Source organism: Pinus tabuliformis, chromosome 2_2 (assembly GCF_031772625.1).
Source record: "Pinus tabuliformis cultivar Carrire ecotype Pingquan chromosome 2_2, CPIR1, whole genome shotgun sequence".
NCBI lineage: Eukaryota > Viridiplantae > Streptophyta > Pinopsida > Pinales > Pinaceae > Pinus > Pinus tabuliformis.
This window is the reverse complement of record NC_142300.1, coordinates 540336225-540363421: the sequence shown is the minus strand read 5'-3', so window position 1 is coordinate 540363421 and position 27197 is coordinate 540336225. Positions and strand designations below refer to the sequence as shown.

The window sequence follows — 27197 nt, the reverse complement described above, 5'->3', positions numbered from 1 at the left end:
ATAAGAAACTTGCAACCATGACTGATTCAAACTGGGAGGACTTGGATGCCCAAGCTCTCAGTAAAATTAGGTTATGCCTAATGGATGAAGTTCTTTTCAACATTGTTGAAAAGAGTACAACTTCAGGTTTATGGGAAAAACTGGGAAAACTATATATGAAAAAGTCGTTAACCAATATAATTTATTTGAAAAGACAACTATACAGTCTTTGAATGAAGGAGGGTTCAAAAGTTGCAGAACATTTGAATGTTTTTAATACACTTATATGCCAATTAACAGATATGGAAGTTAAAATTTAGGAAGAAGACAAAGCTATAACCTTACTGTGTTTTTTGCCCAAATCATGGGATCACTTCGTAACTTCAATCAGTTTGAGCACTGCTGATTCTTTGAAATTTGAATCAGTTGTGGGAACTCTCTTGTCTGAAGAAGTACGAAGGAAATCCAGTAATGAAACAGCTACATCAGAAGCCATGATAGCTAGAGGACGGTCAAAGGAAAGAGGAGAAAAAACAAGGGGGTCTTCCAGATCTAAATCAAAGGGAAAGAAGTGTAAGGCAAAATGTTGGCATTGCAATAAAATTGGACACCTGAAGAAACACTGTTGGACCAGAAGAAGGAAGCAAATCAGGTTGATTAAGGTATGATAGACGAAGTTTTATCTGCTGAAGAATTATGTATGATAGATGAAACTTCATGTAATGTCTCTCAGGGTGTTGAAAGCTGGTTGTTAGACTCTGGTTCTTTTCATCACATGTGTCCACAAAGAAATTGGTTTACTCCATATGAAAATGTAAATGGTAGTTCTGTGATTATGGGTAATAATGTATCATGTCAGAGTGTTGGGATGGGAAATATCAGGATTAAAATGTATGTTAACACAGTTAGAACATTAACTAGTGTTAGACAAGTACCTGATTTAAAGAAAAATTTGATTTCTTTGGGAGTGTTGGATTCGGATGGTTATAAGTTTACAGGTCAGAATGGCGTGTTGAAAGTCTTTAAAGGTGCCCTAGTTGTTATGAAAGCAGAAAAGGTCGGAAACCTTTACAGACTCAAAGGAAGTACTCAAAGCAGTGAAGCAACGATTGTGTGAGAAAAGAAGAAGCAGGTACTCGCCTGTGGCATCAACATTTGGGTCACATGAGTGAGAAAGGTCTTCAGATACTAATGAAACGTAAATCTCTTCCCGATCTGAAATCTTTGAAGTTGGATTTCTGTAAACATTGTGTGTATGGAAAACAGTGTAAACAGAGATTTAAAACTGGAAATCATAATAGTAAAGATATTTTAGACTATATTCATTATGATCTGTGGGGACCATCTCCTGTTGTATAATATGGAGGTGCTCTATATTTTTTAACGTTTATTGATGATTTCTCCCATAAAGTTTGGGTCTTTATGCTAAAAAAGAAAGCTGATGTATTCAATGTCTTTAAACAATTTAAAGCAATGGTAGAAAAAAGAACAGGCAAATCAATTAAATGTTTAAGAACTGACAATGGTGGTGAAATTCACTTCAATAGAATTTGAACAATACTGTAAGGATGAAGGAATTGTTAGACACAAAACTGCTGTTTATACTCCTCAGTGAAATGGTGTTGCTAAATGTATGAATTAGACTCTTATGGAAAGAGCCAGAAGCATGATCAACAACGCTAACTTGCAAAAGGAGTTGTGGGCAGAAGCAGTATCCACTGCTTGTTATTTAGTTAACAAATAACCTTCAGTAGCAATAAATTGTAAAATTCCTGAAGAAGTTTGGACAGGTTAGTCTTGTGATTATTCACATTTAAGGATATTTGGCTGTGATGCTTATTCTCTTATTCCTAAAAATCAGCGTTCAAAATTAGATCCAAAATCGAAATGTTATGTCTTTGTTGGGTATGACTATGCAGTGAAAGGATACAGGTTGTGGGATCCTACATCGCGGAAGATAGTCATTAGTAGAGATGTAACATTTGATGAATCTTCTTTTTTAAAATCAAATGTTGAAAGAATTGAACAGGAACAGGTATCGCCAAATCAACAAGTTCAGTTGGAGGCTAGATTTTTTGGTGACAGTCAAAAGGAAGAAGAAGCTTCTGGAGAAAAAGGTGTTGAAGATACAAAGGAAGCTGTTGAAGTTTCTGAACCAGTTCAGCAACCAGTCACTCTAAGAAGGTCTACAAGGGAAAGAAAAACTCCCAAAAGGTATGAAGATTTCGCTTTATCTTTTGCTTTGATTACTAAAGATGGGGAACCTTCTTGTTATCAGGAAGCAGTAGATGATACAGATAGCGAAAAATGGAAAACGGCTATGGAAGAAGAAATGGATTCCTTAGCCAAAAAAAATACCTAGGATCTTGTAGAACTTCCTGAAGGGAGAAGTGTTGTTGGATGCAAATGGGTCTTCAAACTGAAACGGAAAGTTGATGGGAGTATCGAAAGGTATAAGGCGAGACTGGTAGCAAAAGGGTATTCTTAGGTTGAAGGTATCGACTTTCATGAGATTTTTTCACCAGTTGTAAAACTTGTTTCAATTCGTACCGTGTTGGTACTAACTGCATTACTTAACCTGGAGTTAGAACAATTAGATGTTAAAACAACTTTTCTACATGGTGATTTGAATGAAGAGTTATATATGGAACAACTAGAAGGTTTTGTACAAGGTCGCAGTAGAAGATTAGTTTGCAAGCTCAGGAAATCATTGTATGGTCTAAGGCAGTCTCCCAGACAATGGTACAAGAAGTTTGACTCCTTCATGGTGAGTTAGAACTTTATAATAAGTGAGTATGATCATTGTGTATACTTCAAGAGTTTCAATGGCATATTCATTATCTTAGCTTTGTATGTTGACGATATGCTTATTGTAAGCAAAAGCATGGAAGAAATCAACAGGTTAAAGGCTCAGCATTCTAGGACGTTTGATATGAAGGATCTTGGAGCAGCTAAACATATCTTGGGCATGGAGATACACAGAGACAGGAAAAATGGTAAGCTTTCGTTATCACAGCGGAAGTATGTGGAGAAAGTACTTGAAAAGTTCTGTATGGACAATGTGAAACATTTTAATGTTCCATTAGCTTCCCATTTTAAGCTTTCTTCGGTTTTGAGTCCTAGAATTGATGAATAAAAGCAGTATATGTCTCATGTACCATATGAAAATGCTGTAGGCAACTTAATGTATGTGATGGTATCTACAAGACTTGACATTTCACATGCAGTTGGAGTTGTCAGCGAGTTCATGGCAAATCCAGGTGAAGAACATTGGCGAGCAGTGAAATGGGTGCTTCGATATCTAAGAGGCACAAGTGACCATTGCATCATGTTTAATGGCAGTGAAGGATCATTCTGCGGATATGTAGATGCTGATTATGCAGTGATTTGGACAAAAGAAGATCTACTACAGTTTATGTCTTTACTCTTGCAGGTGGAGAATTTAGTTGGATGTCAAAGCTTCAAGAAACAGTTGCATTATCCACTACCAAAGCATAATATATCGCTGCTTCAGATGCCGGTAAAGAAGCAATCTAGTTAAAGGGTCTACTTGATGAGATTGGAAGGACGCAGGAGAAAGTGAATGTACTTTGTGACAGTGAAAATGCTATTCACTTGGCTACAAATCCTGCTTATCACAACAGAACCAAGCACATTGATGTAAGGTATCATTTTCTGAGACATGTGATCGATGGTGGAAAAATAGCTCTTCGAAAGGTCCATACACGGGAAAACTGTGCAGACATATTCACAAAGCCAGTTACAGTAAAGAAGTTGTGATGGTGTTTAACTTATCTTGGCTTGCAGAAAAGATGATGAATGGGCATGGGCAGGATTAGGAAAATTGTTGTCAAGGTGGAGTTTGTTGGAAATTGACAACTAATTATGTAAATTTGGGTAAAATGTATTAGTTATTAACAAGTTAGTTTTATATTGAAACATCGGTTATGTAACTGAGGAGGCTCATATAAAACTGATGAATGCCCGAACTATTGTAAGGAGTCATTTATTGATTGAATAGAGATTCCAATCCCTTGCCCCGTAGATGTTTCCTTGACACTCTGTCAGGGTTTTACCACGTAAATCCTGAGTTATTACTTGTGTTGTTATATTCAGTTTCCAATTTGTTTTTTGTTTTATTAACTGCTCAAACCTACATTCATTTCTTGCCTATTAAAACGATATCATATATTTTGTGTTAAATCCCTTATATTTTTCCAGTGCTACTCTAATAGATGTGATTTTAGTTCTATTAATTTTTTCTGTATATCTTCCTTTTATATATGTCTAGACTCTTTAAGTAATATGAGGAATCTAGAGTAAGAAGAAGCTGCCCCACTTTATAGATTGGAGAAGTCTGTTTTAGTTTTTATTTTATTTTTTGGGCGAAAGGTTTCTGTATCTTGTGAATTGAAGATGAAAAAAATGCTAGTTCAAACATATCAAATTATCCTCAAGGCATCAGTTGTTTTAGCAACAATCCAGTATAAAGTACTAAGATCACAGGTGTAGAGTCTAAATGGGAGTAGCTTAGCTAATATATCAAGCCCAGAACAAAATCCACTGTGATTCACCTGGCAGCACTTGGTCAATATTATCTAGGCTAACATAAAATCCAAATAATAGTTAGCCTAGCCAAAAGTAGGAGGCTAGGCACCAAATCTAATGGTAGCTAGGGTGGTATTTCACTACGATTTCCAACCACGGGATCTAAACAAAACCCTCTGCAAGAATATCAAGAGTGTCCATACTGTTAACAGGGATGGAACCTGAGATGGGATTGGTGATTTGTCTGCTTTGACATTGAATTACATGCTCAATCATAAGACTCACGAAAACAAGATCAAAATAATCGGAGAACAAGAGAAAATAAAAATGTTTGGGTACAATAATCTGTAAATCTTGTGACCAGCCAACAGAAGGAGCAGATCTTTAAGCCATTAAGTCTTTTGCTAAGACTGTTTGAAACATATATGCACACTTCTAATTATAGCTGGATAAGGCTATTTGGATTCCAACAGCTTCAGTTGAGTAAGGTACCCAGCATTCATCAGTCAAAGGCAAAACTGTGCATGGTTTCACACATGGCAAGTTGATCTTGTAATAGTGTTTCTAGTTCTTTTAACACTTTCCCTTCAACTTGCTGATAGGCGCCCCTCTATTGGAAATGGGATTCCAAATGAAAATGAAAGGTTCTTTTAACATTTTTCCCTTCAACTTGCTGATAGGTGTCCCTCTATTGGAAATGGGGTTCCAAATGAAAATGAAAGTTTCTTTTAATGACAATGCTAAACGTGTGGCTAGGATCTAAAGATGCTAAGAATTTTCTTCATCACTCCAAAGTTGTGATCACATAAGATTGGCTAGGATCTAAGATGCTAAATATATTTTCAAAATTCTTTTGATATGTGTGTCAGCCCTTCCATGCATCTGCCGTTAGTTCACTTTCTGCTCGTAATGGTGTTCTCCTTCGCTGGGTAGTAGTGGCCTGCTAAACTTCTAGTGCGGCCATCTTCGATTGCCATTCATTACTGGTTACACCCAAAGAAATACTCAACGGTTTTGTCAAATGAACATGCCATGCATTACTGGTTACACCCAAAGGAATTCAATCACAGGTTAAGGCATGTAATCCTATAAACTAGAAATTTACTAGTTACAAGGTCGATTTAATTACGGGCTATAGGTTTAATTTCCTACAATTTTTGGTTATGCTTATTTCAATTACTGGTAAACTTTATTTTAATTTTCTGCAATTATCGGTTATTGATTTGGTTATAATTAACCTGATCGGGCCACTGGTGTGCTTCTACTGAAAGCATCAATCCGATTACTAGACACTAGGCATGAACCCCTGGGCTCAAGCAGCAAGCTATAATTATCAGCATTCACGAGCAGTGAGTTAGGCCGCTGTGCTAGGATTTTTGCTACCTTCGTATAAGAGTATTTGGGCTGTTTGGGTAACTTTATTATTTTAAATCTTATTAAAACAATTAATATGGTTCGTCAAGTTTGAAGGGTTGGCTTAATCGATGGTTATTAATGTTAACTAATTCTTAGTAGGTATTTAATTCTAATTCCAGTAAATGATGTATAGTTTATGCCATTGAATTTATTAGGAATGTCATTTATGAATGTGGAGAAATATACTGAATTTTCCACATGGACGAATTTTCCACATTGTCCATGATAATGATTAGTAACATTAGTGACAACTGTCATTGGCCAATACTCAATCAAACTACTTTCATGTTTGGATATAAATATCTCCAATTGCCATTTTAATGATTCTCTTAATGGATAAGAATTGATATGTTGTATGCATAACACACGTTTATATCCTTTGGCCCCACCAACCATGCTGACAAGGGTGAGGATTTTGTGTGGTTGTGTTTTTCATGCTTGGATATAAATATCTAAATTTCCCCTTTTGATAGTTCTTTTAATGGATAGAACTTGATGTATTGTGTATGTAGCACACATGCATATCCTCACTCCTTGTTTCCCCATAAAAGACTGGCTCAATGGATAGAAGTTGATGTATTTTGTGAATAACACACATGCATATCTTCATGCCCCCCCCCTCCTTCAACAAAACTCAAAAGAAAAACTTATGCTTGCATATCCTCACTTGTCTCCTTCCACAAGGTGAAGATCTACATGTGTGTGTAGCCACATATACTCATCCCTCACCCCTAGGGGGTTGAGGATTTGCATGTTTGTGCAAACACACATGATCTATTTTGTATGTGTCACATGCCCCTCACCCCAACTCACACAAATGCATGTTTGCACCCTCCAACCTCCACATGGGGAGGCTTTGCATGTGTGTGTGGCCACAAACATGCATATCCTCACACAAAATACATCATGTGCACATACATGCACTTGCAAATGCGAGATGTGAGGATATATATGTGTTTGTGCACTCACACATGTATTTTGTGTAACACATGCATATCTCCATGCCCTGAGGGTATGTGTGTTACACAAAATACATCATGCACATGCATATCACTATTCTCTCTACCTCTGTGTGCGTGCACGAAGATCTGTAACACGTGTCATAGTCCATATCTCTTTAATGGTGTTATAATTTATATTTTATATCATTTATTCATGCTCATAGTAATTCTATGCAATAGAGATTCATGTTCATAGTAATTTTATTCATGCTCATAGTAATATCAAAAAAAATCATATAAACAAATATCATATAAAATGAGTACAAATGTGAGATGTATCATGTAATAAATGTTTGAGGCTTATTATAGATTGATGCCTATCAAAATTTACGGTCTAATATTATAACTTTTTAAAATACAAAATCTATAATAACAATAATAATATTGTTTTATAATTTATAAAACTATGTAAGTTAAAACTACCACCAAAACTGTATCATCAAATAAACAAAACTACCACCCCAAACACCAAAATTTAAGCCAGACACAAAACTAAAATCCCATCTAGACCGAATTAAATGGGAAAATTTGAAAAGCCTGAAGAGAGAGAGAATTCTACCGGGAACACACGACTGGCCTAAACAGTTAGGGCCGCAGCCCAGCGCTTCAGAACCCTCCTGGTAGTTATATGGAATAGTGGGGCATCTTTTTATTGTCAACATGGTTGTTAACAAATAATATGAGCAATTGATGGACGCCTGACTACCTCTCCCTCTCCCAAACTTCGTCGCTCAGAAGAAATGTATGGGCGAGGCAGAAAAGGGCAAGCTGACGACCGCCTCCTGCAAGAAACTGGAGATCAGATGGGCTTCCGCCTTCCGAGGGCAAAGCTCCTCTTCCGCCGTGCGGCGACGTAGTCCTCTCTAGTGCACCAAGAGCCTTCCTACGGCGCAGAAACCTCCTCCTTCTGCTGTCATGGAGATGGAACAGGAAAGTTTTGAGAAAAAGCATAACAGCTGTAATGATGTCGTAATGTCTGTGACTTGTTATTACGTAGCTCATCTCCATGCTTTTCACCTTTCATGGCAAAAGAACCAACTGTAATGTTGTTGTTTTTAGTTGAGGTGAAGTCCAAAATTGGTGACAATTTACACAATAATGAGTTTCAGTGCGTTCTAATATGGGTTTTACCTGAAACCTTTGAAACTACATAACATAGAAGTTTCGATCTTGTTCCTGGTAAAAATGGGATAGCTTTTGCTTTAAAAAAAAAAGACTGAATATACTGGAATGTCCATTGCAGTACGCTGCAATTTAGCGAAATTTACTACAATGAACTAAGTTTGATTGTCAACAGTGACATGTCTTGGAAGTTTATGAGAAAAGACACAAGCTACTGTGGTTGTGTCTCTGACTTGTAGTTGCTATGTATCAGTGTCTTATCCTTGTGATTTGAACTGTCATGGTAACTATAAACACTCTTGCATTAATAATCAACCAAGTTGTGTTTCTGAGTTGTGGATGTTATTCACTTATTTGCCATATTCTGAGCCCCATGATACTTGCACCGTTGGCAGCTGCTGTGTCATATCCTGTGAATTATCTTTAACTTGTGGTTGTTATGTTCCATCTCCATGACAGCAGAAGGAGGAGGTTTCTGCGCCGTAGGAACGCTGTTGGAGCACTAGAGAGGACTACGTCCCCGCACGGCGGAAGAGGAGCTTTGCCCTCGGAAGGGGGAAGCCCATCTGATCTCCAGTTTCTTGCAGGAGGTGGTCCTCAGCTTGCCCTTTTCTGCCTCGCCCATCCACTTCTTCTGAGCGAAGAAGTTTGGGAGAGGGCGAGGTAGTTAGGCGTCCATCAATTGCTCATATTATTTGTTAACAACCATGTTGACCATAAAAAGATGCCCCACTATTCTATCTAACTACCAGGAGGGTTCTGAAGGGCTGGGCTGCGGCCATAACTGTTTAGGCCAGTGCTGTGTTCCAGGTAGAATTCTCTCTCTCTTCAGGCTATTCATTTACCCTTTTAATTCGGTCTAGATGGGGTTTTAGTTTTGTGTCTTTAGGCTTAAATTTTGGTATTTGGGGTGTTAGTTTTGTTTCTTTGATGTTACTGTTTTGGTGGTACTTTCCACTGTTACCTGATGTATGTGGAAGGTGGTTTGTGTTTATCATAGCATAGTTGTTTATGATTGTTAGTTTTACAGTAAATATTTGATAACCAGGTTAATTTAATTGGCTGTTATTAATATTGTTTGAATGTTTTTTTTTATTGTGCATCATATATATATAAACTTAATTTGACATCTCAGATTTTCAGTTCCAAATTTTGAATATCAAGTGTTTAAGTTTATTAGGTTTGCATTCTTAACAAAAGGTTACTGTTCATTCTGATTCATAATAAGGTGCTTATTCATTTGACTGTTAACCATGAGAGTCCTCAATGAATGACAACCTTATCTTTTTGGAAAGTCAGATCTTTTGTTTGTGTTCATTGATATGCTGATTTTGAAGTTGGTGGCTTTTATTAGGTACATCCTAAGTCACAGGACACGTCCTCCAAGGTCCCGTGTCCCGTATTTTACGTGTCGGACACGAAAACGGCCCTAAAATGTGTCGAAAACGTTTTTCATCGTGTCCTGTAAAATGTAAAACGTATTCGCCGGTTTTCATCGTGTCCTGCATCTGGAAAACACGTATTCTGTTGATAGAAAACGTTGCCTGCACAAGCTGCAATTTTTTTTGAAAGAAACAAATAATTTTTGAGTGGGGCAACTTAATGATCAAGTCTAGGCCCTAGTATTGATATGCTATTCATGGTAATGTTAAATTCTTAAAGTAAAAGTGACATTTCATCATTTTACTTAAATTTTTAACATTACCATGAAATGACTCACGATGTTTGAGAGTGGTTTCGGCCTCATTGGATTTCATATGGAGAAAGTAGAATTTCAGATTTCATTCAAAATGCAGCAGACTTATCAGTTTTTCAGGATTTCAGGATTGGGAGATTGTAATGTTTCCAGGTGTAGAGGATGTGGTCTACCTTCTATAACTCCTACTACTAGTTCTTCAGCTTCTAGAGCATAGCAAACTCCACTGCCAACTCCACCAGCACCAGCATCTACATCTAGAGGGAAATGGAAAGCTGTGGCATTTTCTCGCAAGAGGGGCAGAGGAAATCAATAGGATTAGACTTTAGTTATTTTTTCATGTGCTTGTAAGTTGTACATGAACAATGAACATTGAATATTCAAGAATCAAGACCAAGCATATCACATTCTAATTTCTAAATAGTAAATTTTGATTCTATTTATTTTTTTAAAGTGAACTATGAACTTTGAGAAGTAATTATATTTTAATTTGATTAGATAAGTTGCAACCTGCAATTTAATATGGATAAAAAACTATATTTCGGTATATATAAAAACATGTCCCCCGTGTCCTATTTTCAGATCGCTGTGTTTCGTATTGAATACTCGTATTTACGTGTCCTCCGTGTCTCGTGTCCTCGTGTCATGTGACTTAGGGTACATCTAGTTTGCTACTTATGTTTGGTCTCATCGATAGTGGTTTTTGATCAGCTTGTTAATTATGTTAATTAAATTTCTTCTGTAATTATGGTAGGTCTTATTGGTAGTGGTGTTTTGATCCTGTCTTTAGTCCAGAGGTTGTGCTGGATTGGTTGCTGAGCAAGTCTGGTTAATTTCCTTTATGGGCGTTTTTAGTTTGTTTGACTTTCTCTTTACATTATATGCCATGTTATTCTGGTTTAATTTGATCTCAATCAAGAATGGGACAATATCTGCTTCAGCTTTTAGTCCTCCATTGCGATGTTTATAGGGGCAATTTCTGTGATTGTGGTTTAGTTCCACACTTACTCAGTGAACTGTCAGTAAGTACTTTCAGTTTGCCTCTTCAAAAAACTGTGATAATGATCCCATACATATTTTCAAGATTCAAAATCCATAAATGATTGTGTTTGTTTCATTGTATGTCGGGCTGCTAATTCTACAGGTGTTGGATTCCAACATCTGGTCGGTTAGTTTTGGTTTGAGAATCAGGTTTGAATGCTAATTTGCATGTTTCATTAATCAAGTTAGAGGATGGTTCTTGTTCTCTGTAAATCTTTTTGGTACACTTGGATTGTTGTTTCGTTGTTTTTTTTGGGGGGAATTTTGGATTTGAATCGATTAGGCTTTTTCTTCTTTTCCTTTTCAGACCTTGCCCTCTAAACGCTCAGTTTGGCTTAATTTTGAACCTTTGTGGTTTTAAATTTTGAATCTGGGTGATTTCAATGTCACAAAGGGAATTTTGAATCTGGGTGATTTCAATGTCACAAAGGGCCATTTTTCTTGAGATTGTTGTTTTTGTAATGTGTTCCTAAATGCAATTAAAATCACAGTGACATATCTCTTATTGGGGATTTTCTTCCACGATAATATGACTACCACTTCTGAGCATTAATTCTGATGCTTGTATTTGATTTCAGGCTCGAAGTTGGCTTTGTATACCTTCAAGAGAAGGCACACCATTGTTGGAGAGAAACACGTAGATAATGATGTTAAATTGACAGATGTTCCTTCCCTTGACAGTCTGCTTCTTGGGCTGGTGAGAATCATTTCCTTTTTCTGGTTTTGTGCAGTGGCGAAACACCATTTTAAGGATATTTTCATTTAAGAAACATATACCAATGCTGACATCTTCTTTCCAATGGTGAGTTGGCAGTGGGAGGAAAGGATGCAGAGGGGTTTGTTCCGCAATACTGTTACTAATTCTGAAACCAAGGTCGGAATTATGTCAAAACCATTTTCCAATTATCAGTTGTTTGAAGAATACTCTTTGTAGAATATCCTTTTTTTAACAACTGATTCTGTCGTTGAGGTATGTTCGACTGTTCCAATTTGGGTATGGCTTTAGGGGCGATTTTTATTAGGTGAGGTTTTGATATGGATTAAATCCCCAAATGTTGTGTGGAAATGGTTGTAGGTCATCCCTGGTAATTATGGCTTCATTGCTCAGCTGAATGAAGGGCGCCATCTTAAGAAACGTCCCACTGAATTTCAAGTGGACAAGGTGCTGCAGGACTTTGATCCCTGTAAATTCAACTTCACTAAAGTAGGGCAGGAAGAGGTGCTCTTCCGTTTTGAAGAAAGTGAGGAAGGGAAAGTTCAGTACTTGGAAAAGGCCCCTGTCTTGGACAGTCCAAACGTGATTGCTATCAATGTAAGTGAAATTAACGATGATGGTAACTATCAATGTAGTGTTTGAAGTGTTTTTATGTTGAAAGATGATGTTCATCGATCATCTTTATTCAACTGCAGGTGAGTCCAGTTGAATATGGGCATGTACTTCTTGTGCCAAGAGTGTTGGACTGCTTACCCCAACGCATCGACCATGATAGCTTACTGTTAGCTCTGCATTTGGCTGTGGAGGCTGGCAACCCATCTTTTCGCCTTGGCTACAATAGCCTGGGAGCATTTGCATCTATAAACCATCTGCACTTCCAGGTACTATCACGGTTACAAAATTTGACTCGTCTATAAAACTGTTTTATTCACCTTTTGAACAATAACAAGAAGAGGTTAAAGAAGACATTGTTTTAACTTTTCAGTTTTCACTGTTGATGTTGGTGAAATAGAAGGAAAAATAGGAAAGAATTACACACATTCAGTTATATATTGACAAAAAAACACCATAATTAACTGGAAACCAAACACACACATAGAAACAGGATTTACGTGGTAAAACCTCGACAATGTGTCAAGGAAACATCCACGGGGCAAGGGATTGGAATATATTATTCAACAATGATTCTCCACTCATATACATTCCATGGGCATTCACCAGTTTTATATCATCGATCTCCGTTACATCACTGACAATTCGGTATAAAACCGACTAATTACATTTTACCCAAAATTACTAATTCGTTGTCAAACTAACAAACTCCACCTTGACAACAATTTTCCTAATCCCTTGCCCATGCCCATTCATCATCTTTTCTGCAAGCCAAGAGAAGCTAAACACCACCGCAGCTTCTCTACTGTAACTGGCTTTGTGAACATGTTTGCACAATTCTCTCGCGTATGGACCTTTTGAAGAGCTACTTTTCCGCCATCGATCACATGTCTCAGAAAATGATACCTTACATCAATGTGCTTGGTTCTGCTGTGATAAGCAGGATTTGTAGCCAAGTGAATAGCGCTTTGACTGTCACAAAGTACATTCACTTTCTCCTGCGTCCTTCCAATCTCATCGAGCAGACCCTTTAACCAGATTGCTTCTTTACTGGCATCTGAAGCAGCTATATATTCAGCTTCGGTAGTGGACAACGCAACTGTTTCTTGAAGCTTTGACATCCAACTAATTGCTCCACCTGCAAGAGTAAAGACATAACCTGTAGTAGATCTTCTTTTGTCCAAATCACCTGCATAGTCAGCATCTACATATCCGCAGACTGATCCTTCACTACCATTAAAGACGATGCAATGGTCACTTGTGCCTCTTAGATATCAAAGCACCTATTTCACTGCTTTCCAATGTTCTTTTCCTGGATTTGCCATGAACCTGCTGACAACCCCAACTGCATGTGAAATGTCAGGGCTTGTAGATACCATCGCATACATTAAGTTGCCTATAGCATTTGCATATGGTACATGAGACATATACTACTTTTCTTCATTAGCTCTAGGACTCAAAACCGAAGAAAGCTTAAAATGGGAAGCTAGTGGAACATTAACAGGTTTCACATTGTTCATAGAGAACTTTTCAAGTACTTTCTCCACATATTTCTGCTATGATAACCAAAGCTTACCATTTTTCCTGTCTCTGTGTATCTCCATGCCCAAGATATGTTTTGCTGCTCCAAGATCCTTCATATCAAACGTCCTAGAGAGTTGAGCCTTTAACCTGTTGATCTCTTCCATGCTTTTGCTTGCAATAAGCATATCGTCAACATACAAAACTAAGATAATGAATATGCCATTGAAACTTTTGAAGTACACACAATGATCATGCTCACTTCTTATAAAGTTCTGGCTCACCATGAAGGAATCAAACTTCTTGTACCATTGTTTGGGAGACTGCCTCAGACCATACAATGATCTCCTGAGCTTGCAAACTAATCTTCTGTTGCGACCTCGTACAAAACCTTCTGGTTGTTCCATATATATCTCTTCGTTCAAATCACCATGTAGAAAAGCTGTTTTAACATCTAACTGTTCTAACTCAAGATTAAGCAACGCAGTTAGTGCCAACACAATACGTATAGAAACAAGTTTTACAACTGGAGAAAAAATCTCATGAATGTCTATACCTTCAACTTGAGAATACCCTTTTGCTACCAGTCGCGCCTTATACCTTTCGATACTTCCATCAACTTTCCGTTTCAGCTTGAAGACCCATTTACATCCAACAACACTTCTCCCTTCAGGAAGCTCTACAAGATCCCAGGTATTGTTCTTGGCTAAGGAGTCCATATCTTCTTCCATAGCCATTTTCCATTTCTCGCTATCTGTATCATCTACTGCTTCCTGATAACAAGAAGGTTCCCCATCTTCAGTAATCAAAGCGAAAGATGAAGCAGAATCTTCATACCTTTTGGGAGTTTTCCTTTCCCTTGTAGACCTTCTCAGAGCGACTGGTTGCTGAACTGGTTCAGAAACTTGCACTGATTCAGAAGCTTCAATGGCTTCCTTTGTGTCTTCAACACATTTTTCTCCAGAAGTCTCTCCTTCCTTTCGACTGTCACCGAAAGGTCTAGCCTCCAACTGAACTTGTTGATTCGGCGATACCTGTTCCTGTTCAATTCTTTCAACATTTGATTTTAACAGAGAGGATTCATCAAATGTTACATCTCTACTAATGACTATCTTTCGCAATGTAGGATCCCACAACCTATATCCTTTCACTGCATAGTCATACCCAACAAAGACATAACATTTCGACTTTGGATCTAATTTTGAACGCTGATTTTTCGGAATGAGAGAATAAGCATCACAGCCAAATATCCTCAAATGTGAATAGTCACAAGACTGACCTGTCCAAACTTCTTCAGGAATTTTATAAGCAATTGCTACTAAAGGTGATCTGTTAACTAGATAACAAGCAGTAGATACTGCTTCTGCCCACAACTCCTTTTGCAAGTTAGCATCGCTGATCATGCTTCTGGCTCTTTCCATAAGAGTCCGATTCATACGCTCAGCAACACCATTTTGCTGAGGAGTATAAACAACAGTTTTGTGTCTAACAATTCCCTCATCCTTACAGTATTGTTCAAATTCAACTGAAGTGAACTCACCACCATTGTCAGTTCTTAAACATTTAATAGATTTGCCTGTTCTTTTCTCTACCATTACTTTAAATTGTTTAAAGACATTTAATACATCAGCTTTCCTCTTTAGCATATAGACCCAAACTTTACGAGAGTAATCATCAGTAAACGTTAAAAAATAGAATGCACCTCCATATGACACAACAGGGGATGGCCCCCACAGATCAGAATGAATATAGTCTAAAACATCTTTACTATTATGATTTCCAACTTTAAATCTCTGTTTACACTGTTTTCCATACACAATGTTTACAGAAATCTAACTTCAAGGATTTTAGATCGAGAAGAGATTTACGTTTCATCAGTATCTGAAGACCTTTCTCGCTCATATGACCCAATCGCTGATGCCAGAGACGAGTACCTGCTTCTTCCTTTTTTGATGCAACCGCTGCTTCACTGACCTGAGTACTTCCTTTTAACCTGTAAAGATTTCCGACCTTTTCTGCCTTCATAACCACAAGGGCTCCTTTAAAGACTTTCAAGACGCCATCCTGACCTCTAAACTTATAACCATCCGAATCCAACACTCCCAAAGAAATCAAAATTTTCTTCAAATCAGGTACATGTCTAACACTAATTAATGTCCTAACTGTGTTATCATACATCTTAATCCTGATATCTCCCATCCCAACAGTCTGACATGACACATTGTTACCCATAAACACAAAACTACCGTTTACATTTTTATATGAAGTAAACCAATTTCTATGTGGGCACATGTGATGCGGAGCACCAGAGTCTAACAACCAGCTATCTAAACCCTGAGAGACATTATATTCAGGTGAAGTTTCATCTATCATACATAATTCTTCAGCAGATAAAACTACCCATAAACACAGAACTACCGTTTACATTTTTATATGAAGTAAACCAATTTCTATGTGGGCACATGTGATGCGAAGCACCAGAGTCTAACAGCCAGCTATCTAAACCCTGAGAGACATTACATTCAGGGGAAGTTTCATTTATCATACATAATTCTTCAGCAGATAAAACTTCGTCCATCATACCTGAATCGCCCTGATTCGCTTCCTTCTTCGGGTTTTCGGATTCCTTTCGTTTCCAACAGTGCTTCTTTAAGTGTCCAATTTTACCGCCGTTCCAACATTTTGCTTTACACTTCTTTCCCTTCGATTTCGACCTGGAAGACCCCCTTGGTTTTTCTCCTCTTTCCTTTGAGCGTCCTCTAGCGACCATGGCTTCTGATGCAGCTGTTTCAGTGCTGGATTTCCTTCGTACTTCTTCAGACAGGAGAGCTCCCACGACTGATTCAAACTTCAAAGAATCAGCAGTGCTCAAGCTGATTGAAGTTACGAAGTGATCCCACGATTCAGGCAGAGAACACAACAAGGTTATGGCTTTATCTTCTTCCTGTATTTTGACTTCCATATCTGTTAATTGACATATTAGTGTATTAAAAACATTCAAATGTTCTGCAACGTTTGAACCTTCTTTCATTCGAAGACTGTATAACTGTCTTTTCAGATAAATTCTGTTGGTTAATGACTTTGTCATATAGAGTTTTTCAAGTTTTTCCCACAATCCTGACGCTGTAGTCTCTTCAACAATGTTGAAGAGAACTTCATCCGCTAGGCATAACCGGATGGTACTGAGAGCGCGGGCATCCAAGTCCTCCCAGTCTAAAGTAGTCATGGTTGCAGGTTTCTTAGTTGCCCCATCCAATGCCTTGTGCAACCCTTGTTGCACAAGCAAATCCCTAACGTTCAGTTTCCAAAGAGCAAAATTGCTCTTTCCGGTGAATTTCTCCACCTCGAATTTTGCATTCGACATCTTGGCCATTTTTCTAGGATTTCAATCTTCAGTGCTTAAACTAGGGTTTTTCCTTTTTAGAAAAATAATCTGCCTTTGAACTAGAGTTTATATTTGTCTTTCAAAAAATAATAACCTTTATTTATTTACAGACCCTTTCTTTTTTTTTTCGAAGAAAAAATCAAAAACTTTTCATTAGCATAATAAAAAGTTTTACATTCTGCTGGATCACTGTCAAAATATTTGGCTCGACTAGAGCTATCACCGGCTGGCTGTAGACATTTTGTACATCAAAACAACCATAACATTCTGACTCATACAAGTGTGACTGTCCGTCACTATCACTCGTCCTGAGCTTTTGAAACAGAAAAAACATTTTTCGACAAAACACGACTTGAGGCCTCCTTCTAAGAAGGAAAACAGCCCCATATATCAATCTGGCATATATAAAGTGTCGACTGTGTGATGAGACATACGTTTTTCAAACAGTTTTTAGGAGGCCGAAACAGAAAAAACAAAATTTATATGGTGACAGAGTCTTTTTTGTAAAACTGTAAAAAACATAGTACTGTAAATGAAAGAAGAGAGGAGAGGAATCCCCATTCAAAATGGAGGTGCAAAAGGGGGCTGATTGTATGTAGATTGTTGCCCCTGGAAGACTTCCTCTATCGACCATCCGCCCAGAACTTGTTGTAAGCCAGCTTTAGAAAGCTGATCGGCTTCTTCATTATTCTCCCTGTAGATATGACAAATATGAAAACTGTTAAATGAGGATTTTAATAACACAATTTCTTCTAACAAGGGCCTTAAAATCTGATTATGACATGATGCATTCCCAATGACCCAGTTGATGACATTTTGAGAGTCGCCAAAGATCTGTATAGTGAAAATGTTCCTCTGATGAAGCCAGCAAAGCAGAAGATGAAGAGCAGACAGCTCGGCAAAGTTATTAGTCCCGGAGCCCAAACCAACAGAAGCTTTAAGGTAATGTTCAGCGGATATGTGAATGCTCATCCCGGCGCCAGCCCTATTGTTCTGGGATGCTCCATCAAAAAAAGCCCAGGGGATGCCTTCCTTGATAATAAAAGGCTTGTTACGGATTGGGGGATTTTTCACTTCAGGAGCTGGGATAGCTAAGTAGATTGCCGCGCAGTTAGAAGCAGTGACAGATGATGGGATGGTATAATCTTGAAAAATACTTTTATTTCTAGCAAGCCATACACCCCAGAAGAAAATGAGAGGCAGGTTTCTCAAATTTCCATCCGGGTGATTCTGCCACCAGTTTCTCCATGCATCTTCCAGAGGTTCAGACCCCCATTGAGCTTTGATATTAAGCAGACCAGTAAGCTCATCCCAAATCTTTAAAGAGACAGTGCAAGAAGTAAAGAGATGTCTAATGGATTCCCCATCTGATTTGCATAAAGGGCATCTTCCTGGACCGATAAGGAATCTAGCTTGTAGTCTATCCCAAGTTGGGATTTTTCCTTTCAACAAACACCAAAGGAAAAGCCTGGCCTTTGCTGGACTTGACAGTTTCCAAATGCTTTTAGACCACCACTCAGGGATGTCCCATCCTTTCTGTTTCATTAGGTATGAGTACCCTTCTTTGGGGTAGTAATCTCCAGTTTTACCCAGAGCCCATATCAACTTATCAGGTTCGTTTTTTAGTCTGACATGTGAGCGGTGGAGTTCTTGGATAAAGGACGCCCATTCATTCTTCCATCTGATATTTAAACCTAGTTCTTCATCACTTTTCCATGCCTGACCCCATATAGTGGAATGGCCGACTTTCTCCACCTGATTTAGAGTGACTATTCCTATATTATCAAGGTGTCTAAGGAGACCTGGAGACAGTGCATATGCTTCATTGCATCCCACCCAAGGGTCTCTTCCAATTCTGATGTGACTACCATCTCCCACTTTCCAGGCAAGGCCCTGTTCGATCACAGAGAAAGCTTCCAGCGTAGCCTTCCAAATGACAGATATATTCCTCTGTTTCTTTTGCTGACTGCGGATCCAATCTTCTAAAGGAATTGGGTCTATGTACTTCCTTTTGACTACCTTTGTCCATAGATTCTCCATCGAAATTAATCTCCACCCTGACTTTGCTGCCAGGGACAAACTGAACTCGGGGAGTCTTTTGATTCCCCATCCTCCCCATTCTTTAGGTCTTGCAATCTTATCCCATGCCACCCAAGGAAGAACCGATGAGTCCTTTGCAGAACCTGCCCATAAGAATCTACTGCAAATCTTCCTGATTTTCTCCAGCACTCCTTTAGGGACCCAAGTTAGAGCAGCCCAGTAAACTGGGATGGCTAACAGGACTGATTTAAGGAGTGTCAATCTGCCTGCTCTGGAGAGCCACCTGAAGCTCCAATGATTAATTCTGGCTTCAATCTTTGCAATGAGCCAGTGCCAATCCTCTTTCTTGTATGCCACTGGCTTTAACCAGAACCCCAAATATTTAAAGGGAATGTCCAGAGGCTGAAGAGGAAAAGAAAAAAGATTGGTTATTCTTTCTCTTTCTCTTCTGTCGAGGTCTGCTGCACATATTTGAGATTTGCTAGTGTTTATCTGCATTCCAGTGGCTTTCATAAAGAGGTCAAAAATACTCTTATACTCCTTAATTTCGTTAGATGAACCATTTGAAAAAATCAGAATGTCATCGACAAAAAGTAAATGAGTGATAAAGAGGTTGATTGCTACCTCGATACCTTTTACCTTCCCTTCTCTTCTGGCATTGTGGATCAATCTGCTCAGACCTTCTGCCACCAATAGGAACAGGAGCGGCGATAAGGGGCATCCTTGCCTGAGACCTCTTTGGCTGTTGAAAAAAGGGGAAGCAGAGCCATTGATCAGAACTGCAAAACTGACATTTGTGATGCATCCCATAATCCAGCTGGTGAAAGAATAGTTGAAGCCCAGCTGGGTCAGCATCATTCGCAAATAAAGCCAGTTGATGCGGTCGTAGGCTTTGGATAAGTCAATTTTTAAGACCGCTCCCTTCATTTTCTTTTGCCTGACACTGTGGATAACCTCCTGTGCTACCCCAATTGCTTCATGTATTTGCCTGCCATCTAGAAACCCAAATTGTTCCATTGAAATGTTCCTAGACAGAATAGGAAAGATTCGGATAGCAATCACTTTTGCTATGATCTTATAAATACAATTGCACAGGGAAATTGGCCTAAAATCTTCAAAGTCTCCAGGGTTATCTTTCTTTGGAATGAGGGCTATAAAGGTAGAGTTAAAAGGCCTATAGACCTCTCCCTTCTGTCTTGATTCTTCTATTACATCAGTGATTTCAGAACCAATCAGGTCAAAAAAGAATAGGAAAAGTTCAATAGTCCATCCATCAGGGCCAGGACTCTTGTCTTTTGCCATAATTTTCATTGCTGCTTCAACCTCCTCCTTGGAAACAGGTATAGATAAGTCCTCTGCTTCTTCCTCCTCCACAAACCTCGGAAAACACTGAGCAGTTCTAAGGATTTCAGCAATGGTAGCCTCCCCTGAATCAGAGAAAATTCTTTCAAAATGCCTCTTTCCTAGACTTGAGAGATCAGAAAAGGAGCTGACCTCCCTCCCTTCTTCATCTTTAAGGCTCCAAATGGTATTTACTGATTTCCTTCCGTTTGCATAGTTATGAAAAAACCTGGTATTTTCATCACCAGATTTTAACCATATTGCCCGGCTCTTAATCCTCCATTCTTCCTCCTTATCTAAAAGAATTTTATTTTGAAGCTTCTCCAAATGTAGAATTCTGTCTTTTAAAGACTGTGACTGATAGCCATCCTCCTCAGGGCTCTCCAACATCTTCAATTCCTCCCTGATTTTGCATAGATCTTCATTTTGTTTCAACTTCCTATCTTTTGCCCACGATATAGTTGCTTTTTTTAGTCTCTTAAGGTTTTCCATGAGCAAAAAGCCTTTATCCTCTCTTGTATTATTACCCGGGTGAATCCAAGTATTTTTGAAAAGAGTACTAAAGGAAGGATCTTGAAGCCATGAAGGGTTGAATTTAAAGGGTGCCGGAGGCTTTGGGGGAGGGAAGGCTATATCCAGAAAGATCGGAAAGTGATCAGAATTACCAATTTCCTCCACCCACTGTCTAAGAATAGGAGCATTTGTTATAAGAGCCTCGGAGAGAAGAAAGCGATCTAGTCTCTTAGCTATCCGTTCTTCCCCTACTCTTCTATTCCTCCAAGTGGGCTTGAGCTTTACCGGAGATGGATCTGTCAAGTGATTATCTTCAAGGAAATTATGAAAGAAATCCGACAAGGGATCCTCCCTGGCTGAAGGTCCCCAGGCCTCAGCTCTACCAATGGAAAAATTCAGATCACCTCCCACAATCAGCAAGGAAGACTTCATAATCGATTTGGCCATCAGATCTTCCCAGAACGATTCTCTACCTTGACAGGGACCATAGATGTTTACAATGGAAAAGGGACGGGGAAAAACAGGTGTGATGACCTCCATACCCAAAACTTGCTTAGTCCCCCGCTGATTAATTACTTTGATTCTTCCTTCTTTGTAGCCTATTGCAAGACCCCCAGAATGACCAGATGAATCAATGGCTGAAAAAACCCATCCCGGTAAGAGGGTCTTTAGCATAGCTTCCACCTCAGAACCCTTCCCAAGAGTTTCTTGGAGAAAAACAATGTCTGCTTTTGAGTTTAGGATCCAATCTCGTAAGGCCAATTTTTTGGGTTTATTGGCTAACCCTATGCAGTTCCATGATGACAGAATCATTTTATAACCTGGTCTGGGGTCTGCACAGCTCTAAGAACCCCGGGGATTGAGTATTGTTTACCATCGGCCACGTCCAGCTTTGCTTTCAATTTTGCCTTTGAAAGGTCCGATTTCCTACCTCTCTTATTCTTTGCTGAGCTAAGGCTAAGAGATTGACCTAAACCCCCAGCAGCAACAGACAAAACAGATTTTCCCCCCATAGATCTTAGATTATAAGGGCAAGGGTTAAGGGATGGAGGGGAAGCCAAAGGAGGCCATTTCTCTTCACTATTCAGATCAAGGGACGGTAATGCCTCCGAAATAGAGTCAATATCAGACTTGTTTTTAGGGATTGCATCATTTTCATTATGGCCCGAAATATGAGAGGGAAAAACAGTCGGAGTATTTTGCTTAGAAAATGAAATATGCTCAGGATTACAAAGAGAGAGGGAGGGAGAGCCTGAGCACATACCCATATCCTGCGCACTGTCGGGATGTTGTTCCACCGCTGCATCCTTGGTGCTCTCCTCCATTGGTACCGACCGAGGAGATTCAATTCGCCGGGTCGCCTCGTGGAGTTGAGGCTCTTCCACTGTCGTCTCTTTCAGGTTCCCCTCAATCTCCATGGCTTCCACTGTCTGACTCGCATTCCCTACTCTGTCCTGAGGAAATGGAGCCCGATTGAAAGTAAACCTTGGGGAGTCGTTTAACCGGGTCGCCTCGTGTAGATGGGAACCATCCTCCGTCGACTCTTTCCAGATCTCCTTAGTCTCCATGTCTTCCACTGCCTTACTCGCATTCCCGGCTCTGTCCTGAGGAGGGGGAACCCGATTGAAAATAAATTCTCTAGTGACAGGGGTCCTTCGGAATCTTCTCCTTCGTCTGAACAGAGGGCAATCCTTGGCGAGGTGTCCATACTCGTGGCAACTATGGCACCGAAAGGGCAGGTGCTCATAGTCAAGAAGCTGCTCAAAAACGTACTCTTTATACTGTAAATTGATCTTTTGAGGAAGGCCACCGCTCGGGTTGAGACTCACCAGGATACGGGCCATTGCCCTGTTCTTCGTTTTCAGAAAAGACATGTCGGCCTCCAGGAAAGAGCCCAACCTATTACCGATAGCTTTGAACACAGCTTCAGTCCACAAAAATGATGGGAGGCCCGGGGCCCTCACCCATACAGGGAATTCGTCTGTTCTTTCTTTGATAGCGTCGAAGAGGGGGCTCCAATGCTTCATCAGGACCGGGATACTCCCAATGCTCCAATTCCGCTCCAAAACCCATTCTGCATCTTTCTTTTCCTCGAAACGAAGCATAAACCAGCCCTTGGCTAAACACTGGGCCTCAAATCGAAGAGGGCTTTCTGAACCGAAAACTTGTTCCCCCCATGCTTGAATAAATTCTGAAGTGAACTTCTTCCCCCTTGCCCTTCCAACAAGGGTGCTTTCCGCTACTTCTAGAGACTCTTCAATTGAAATTTCCATGCCTAACACTAAATTCCCTACCAATTCCTGAGAACCAATCGGCCCTAGGGGTTTTCGCTTCTCACCTGTTTTCCTTGAATCTTCGTTTGGTGCCCTGGTTCCTCCGACTTCACCGGTCCATTCTGGACCCTCTTGGACCGGCTCCGCTGGTTCCTCTACCTCCGGCTGTGTTTGAGCAGGGACTGAGAAAACATTAGCTGGACTCCCAGAAGAAAGGGGGGCATGTTCCGACTCATTGTATCCCCTCGCCTCTCCTGCAGGGTCGCCGAGATGACCCTCGAAACCATCCACTGGGGTTTGTGGAACCGGGTCGAACTTGGACAATGAAACCCTAGATATCGAAGGAGCCCCGCCAGTAACCCTTCCAGTACCAAGACCCGAGGAAAGCTCCAAATTTCCTATATCCTCCAAACCCTTCAGAGAGAAATGCCGGAGCAACCCCGGGTTTCCCTTGTTTGCTAAAAGATTTGTGCCTGATGGCGGCCCAACCGTCTCAGCTTCCCTATCTGGCGATATGCATGAAACCTGGTGGCTAGGGCTTTTGAAATCTCTGTTCGGGCCGCTGCCTTGAATTAGAAACGAAGGTTTAGCCTCCAGAGAGAAGCCCGCCTGCCTCGAAAGCTCATAAGCACCGAAAAAAAGTTCAACATTTTGAACAGTGGGCTCCTTGCCCCACATAGATAGTATATCCTCCAGCTCCGGGTCCAAGTCCACCAACTCGCTTGGATTAACCATGGTTCAAGGATGCGTTCGAGAAAAACGACAGCTACAGACAAGGAAGAGGGGTGCCTTCACCCGAGAAAACAGGAAACAAGAAAAAGTGAAAACCTGCAGTTTTACCCTTTGTGTAAATCCTTCACCGTAAAAACTTTACACCGGCTGCCACCCCCATCTGCCAGTCATCCGTGGAATGTTCCCTCCGCCTGCACCTGTACGAGATCTGGTTCCGCCTGCAGGAAACTACCCATGACCAGAGCGAGGTTCCGCCTGCAACCCTAGTCTCCAAACCCTAGCCGAACCCATCTTCCCACGAATCCTCCCTGTCTTCTTCCCCTTACCCAAAAAAAAAAAAAATATGGGAACTACCTACCATTTACAGACCCTTTCTTACAAACCCCTTTGTTATTCAAACAAACAAAGAAAACCCTTCCTTTTTCTTCCTCCAATATTTGTATAAAAAACCACCCTTTTTTTAATAAAATTTGACTTGATTTCAATCTGCTGTCTTTGCTTAAAAAATTTCTGCTGAAAATAAAAAAAAAAATTCTGGAAACTCTGATCAATACCCGGATTTAACAGTGACTCGGCCTGCTTTCAATGGCTCTGGCATGCAAGTCCTCACGTAGACTCTGCCTGGTTCTAGCAAGGAGCACGTAGGCACCTCAACGCTTCAGCAACGATTCCAGCAGGTCCACGCAGAGCCGAGAACAACTCTTTACGCAAGTCACATGGCTCCTTCACGCAGCAAAAAAAAACGCCTCACGCAGGTCTCAGGGAGGTCGATGCAGGTCTTAGGGAGGTCGACGCAGGTCTCAGGTTGCCTTTCACGCCTCCTTCACGCAGCAAATCAGAAATCTTGATTCCTTTCGACGCAGGTCTCAGGTTTCACGCAGCAAATCCGAAAAAACCTCATGTAGGTCTCAGTGATTCCTTCTTCACGCAGCAAAGGGAAAAAACCTCACGCTGGTCTCAGGGAGGTCGACGCAAGTCTCAGCAGAAGTTTGAAACGCCTCACTCAGATACAACTTCCACCAATCGCTCAGCCCTCGGAGCTCTGATACCACTTGTTGGTGAAATAGAAGGAAAAATAGGAAAGAATTACACACATTCAGTTATATATTGACAAAAAAACACCATAATTAACTGGAAACCAAACACACACATAGAAACAGGATTTACGTGGTAAAACCTCGACAATGTGTCAAGGAAACATCCACGGGGCAAGGGATTGGAATATATTATTCAACAATGATTCTCCACTCATATACATTCCATGGGCATTCACTTGTTTTATATCATCGACCTCCGTTACATAACTGACAATTCGGTATAAAACTGACTAATTACATTTTACCCAAAATTACTAATTCGTTGTCAAACTAACAGTGCAGTCCATTGGCTACGATAGGTTTTCCAGTCTGTAGAGATGTCTGAAAATTTTGCAATTTGGCATGATGCATCGAACATTGTGGCAGGCTTATTACTTGGCTCATCCTTTCCCTGTTGAAAAAGCACCAACGAAAAGAGTACCATGGAAGTCTGAGAAAACTGGGGTCAAGATATTTGAACTCTGCAATTACCCTGTTAGAGGCCTAGTTTTTGAAGGGGGTAATACTTTGGAAGACCTCTGTAATGCCGTTGGCAGCTCCTGCATCTGTCTACAAGATAACAACATACCATACAACGTGCTCATTGCAGATTGCGGCAAAAGAGATTTTCTGTTTCCTCAGGTACAAAACAGTAACAATTAACATAGTTCCAATTTTGGTTGCTTCCTCAAGTAGCGTAGTAGATTGATGATATTGTTGAGACATTATTGTTCCTTTTTGTGAAGTTTAGAATTTCTTAATATATTTCTGAAAACCCTCTGCTGTTCCTGTAACCAGTGCTATGCAGAGAAACAAGCTTTGGGAGAAGTGAACCAAGAGATATTAGACACTCAAGTTTATCCTGGTGTGTGGGAAATCAGTGGCCACATAGCTTTGAAGTGGAAGCAAGACTTTGACGGGGCTTCTGAGGACCATGCATGGAAATTACTTGCTGAAGCCTCTTTGTCAGAGGAAAGATTTGAAGAAGTTAAAGCTTATATTTTGGAAGCAGCAGTTACTGAGGAGGTGCAAGTAGAAGAAGAGGAACATGCTGATATTGTTGTGGAAGATGGGGTTCCTCTTTACGATTCCTCGAAGAATACCATAATGCCCCTATGCACATGAATGAAGGATTCGTGCCACCGTGATCGAACTATTTACTTCTGTTTTCAAAACTATCAAGTTAGTAGAACCTTGTCTATATGCTACATATTGCATAGCTATCATCTTAGCAGAACCTTATCCATATCATCCATATTGCATATAAAATGCTGGTTGGACATAGCATATCTATATTCATATATTTTCTTCTTGTTTCTTTGTATACAAAGATATGGAAATTTAGTATTTTGGCTGTTATTTATGTTTAAGACTTGTTATGGGTTCTTTTATCTTGTTGCTGGAAAATAAACTATTTGCAATGCTGCTCATGTTAGGACATTAATTATGAATGTTTGGAGTTGTTTGAACGTTAGAGGAGCCTTTGTATTAACTGTTAAGTGTATAATTGAATATGTGACTGGTTCATTTCTTGCCTATTAAAACGATATAATATATTTTGCGTTAAATCCCTTATATTTTTCCAGTGCTACTCTAATTATGTGATTTTAGTTCTATTAAATTTTTCTGTATATCTTCCTTTTATATATGTCTGGACTCTTTAAGTAATATGAGTAAGAAGAAGCTGCCCCACTTTATAGAATGGAGAAGTCTGTTTTAGTTTTTATTTTATTTTTTGGGTGAAAGGTTTCTGTATCTTGTGAATTGAAGATGAAAAAAATGCTAGTTCAAACATATCAAGTTATCCTTAAGGCATCACCTGGTTTAGCAACAATCCAGTATAAAGTACTAAGATCCCAGGTGTAGAGTCTAAATGGGAGTAGCTTAGCCAATATATCAAGCCCAGCACAAAATCTACTGTGATTCACCTGGCAGCACTTGGTCAATATTATCAAGGCTAACTTAAAATCCAAATAATAGTTAGCCTACCCAAAAGGAGGAGGCTAAGCACCAAATCTAATGGTAGCTAGGGTGGTATTTCACTACGATTTCCAACCATGGGATCTAAACGATACCCTCTGCAAGAATATCAAGAGTGTCCTTACTGTTAACAGGGATGGAACCTGAGATGGGTTTGGTGATTTGTCTGCTTTGACATTGAATTACATGCTCATCATAAGACTCAC

General features: G+C 39.7%; 1 protein-coding gene across 1 annotated transcript in view; it reads left to right on the top strand.

Annotated features, from left to right (window-relative positions):
* Window positions 1-26396, top strand: part of LOC149193742 (GDP-L-galactose phosphorylase 1-like) — a 29085-nt gene extending 2689 nt beyond the window's left edge. The window contains exons 3-8 of the mRNA XM_089404888.1: window positions 11382-11500; window positions 11618-11677; window positions 11879-12115; window positions 12214-12399; window positions 25399-25653; window positions 25810-26396. Coding sequence (XP_089261014.1) covers window positions 11382-11500; window positions 11618-11677; window positions 11879-12115; window positions 12214-12399; window positions 25399-25653; window positions 25810-26136 — 1184 coding nt within the window. The 3' untranslated portion in view covers window positions 26137-26396. The remainder of the gene's footprint in view (window positions 1-11381; window positions 11501-11617; window positions 11678-11878; window positions 12116-12213; window positions 12400-25398; window positions 25654-25809) is intronic.
* Window positions 26397-27197: the final 801 nt, after the last annotated feature.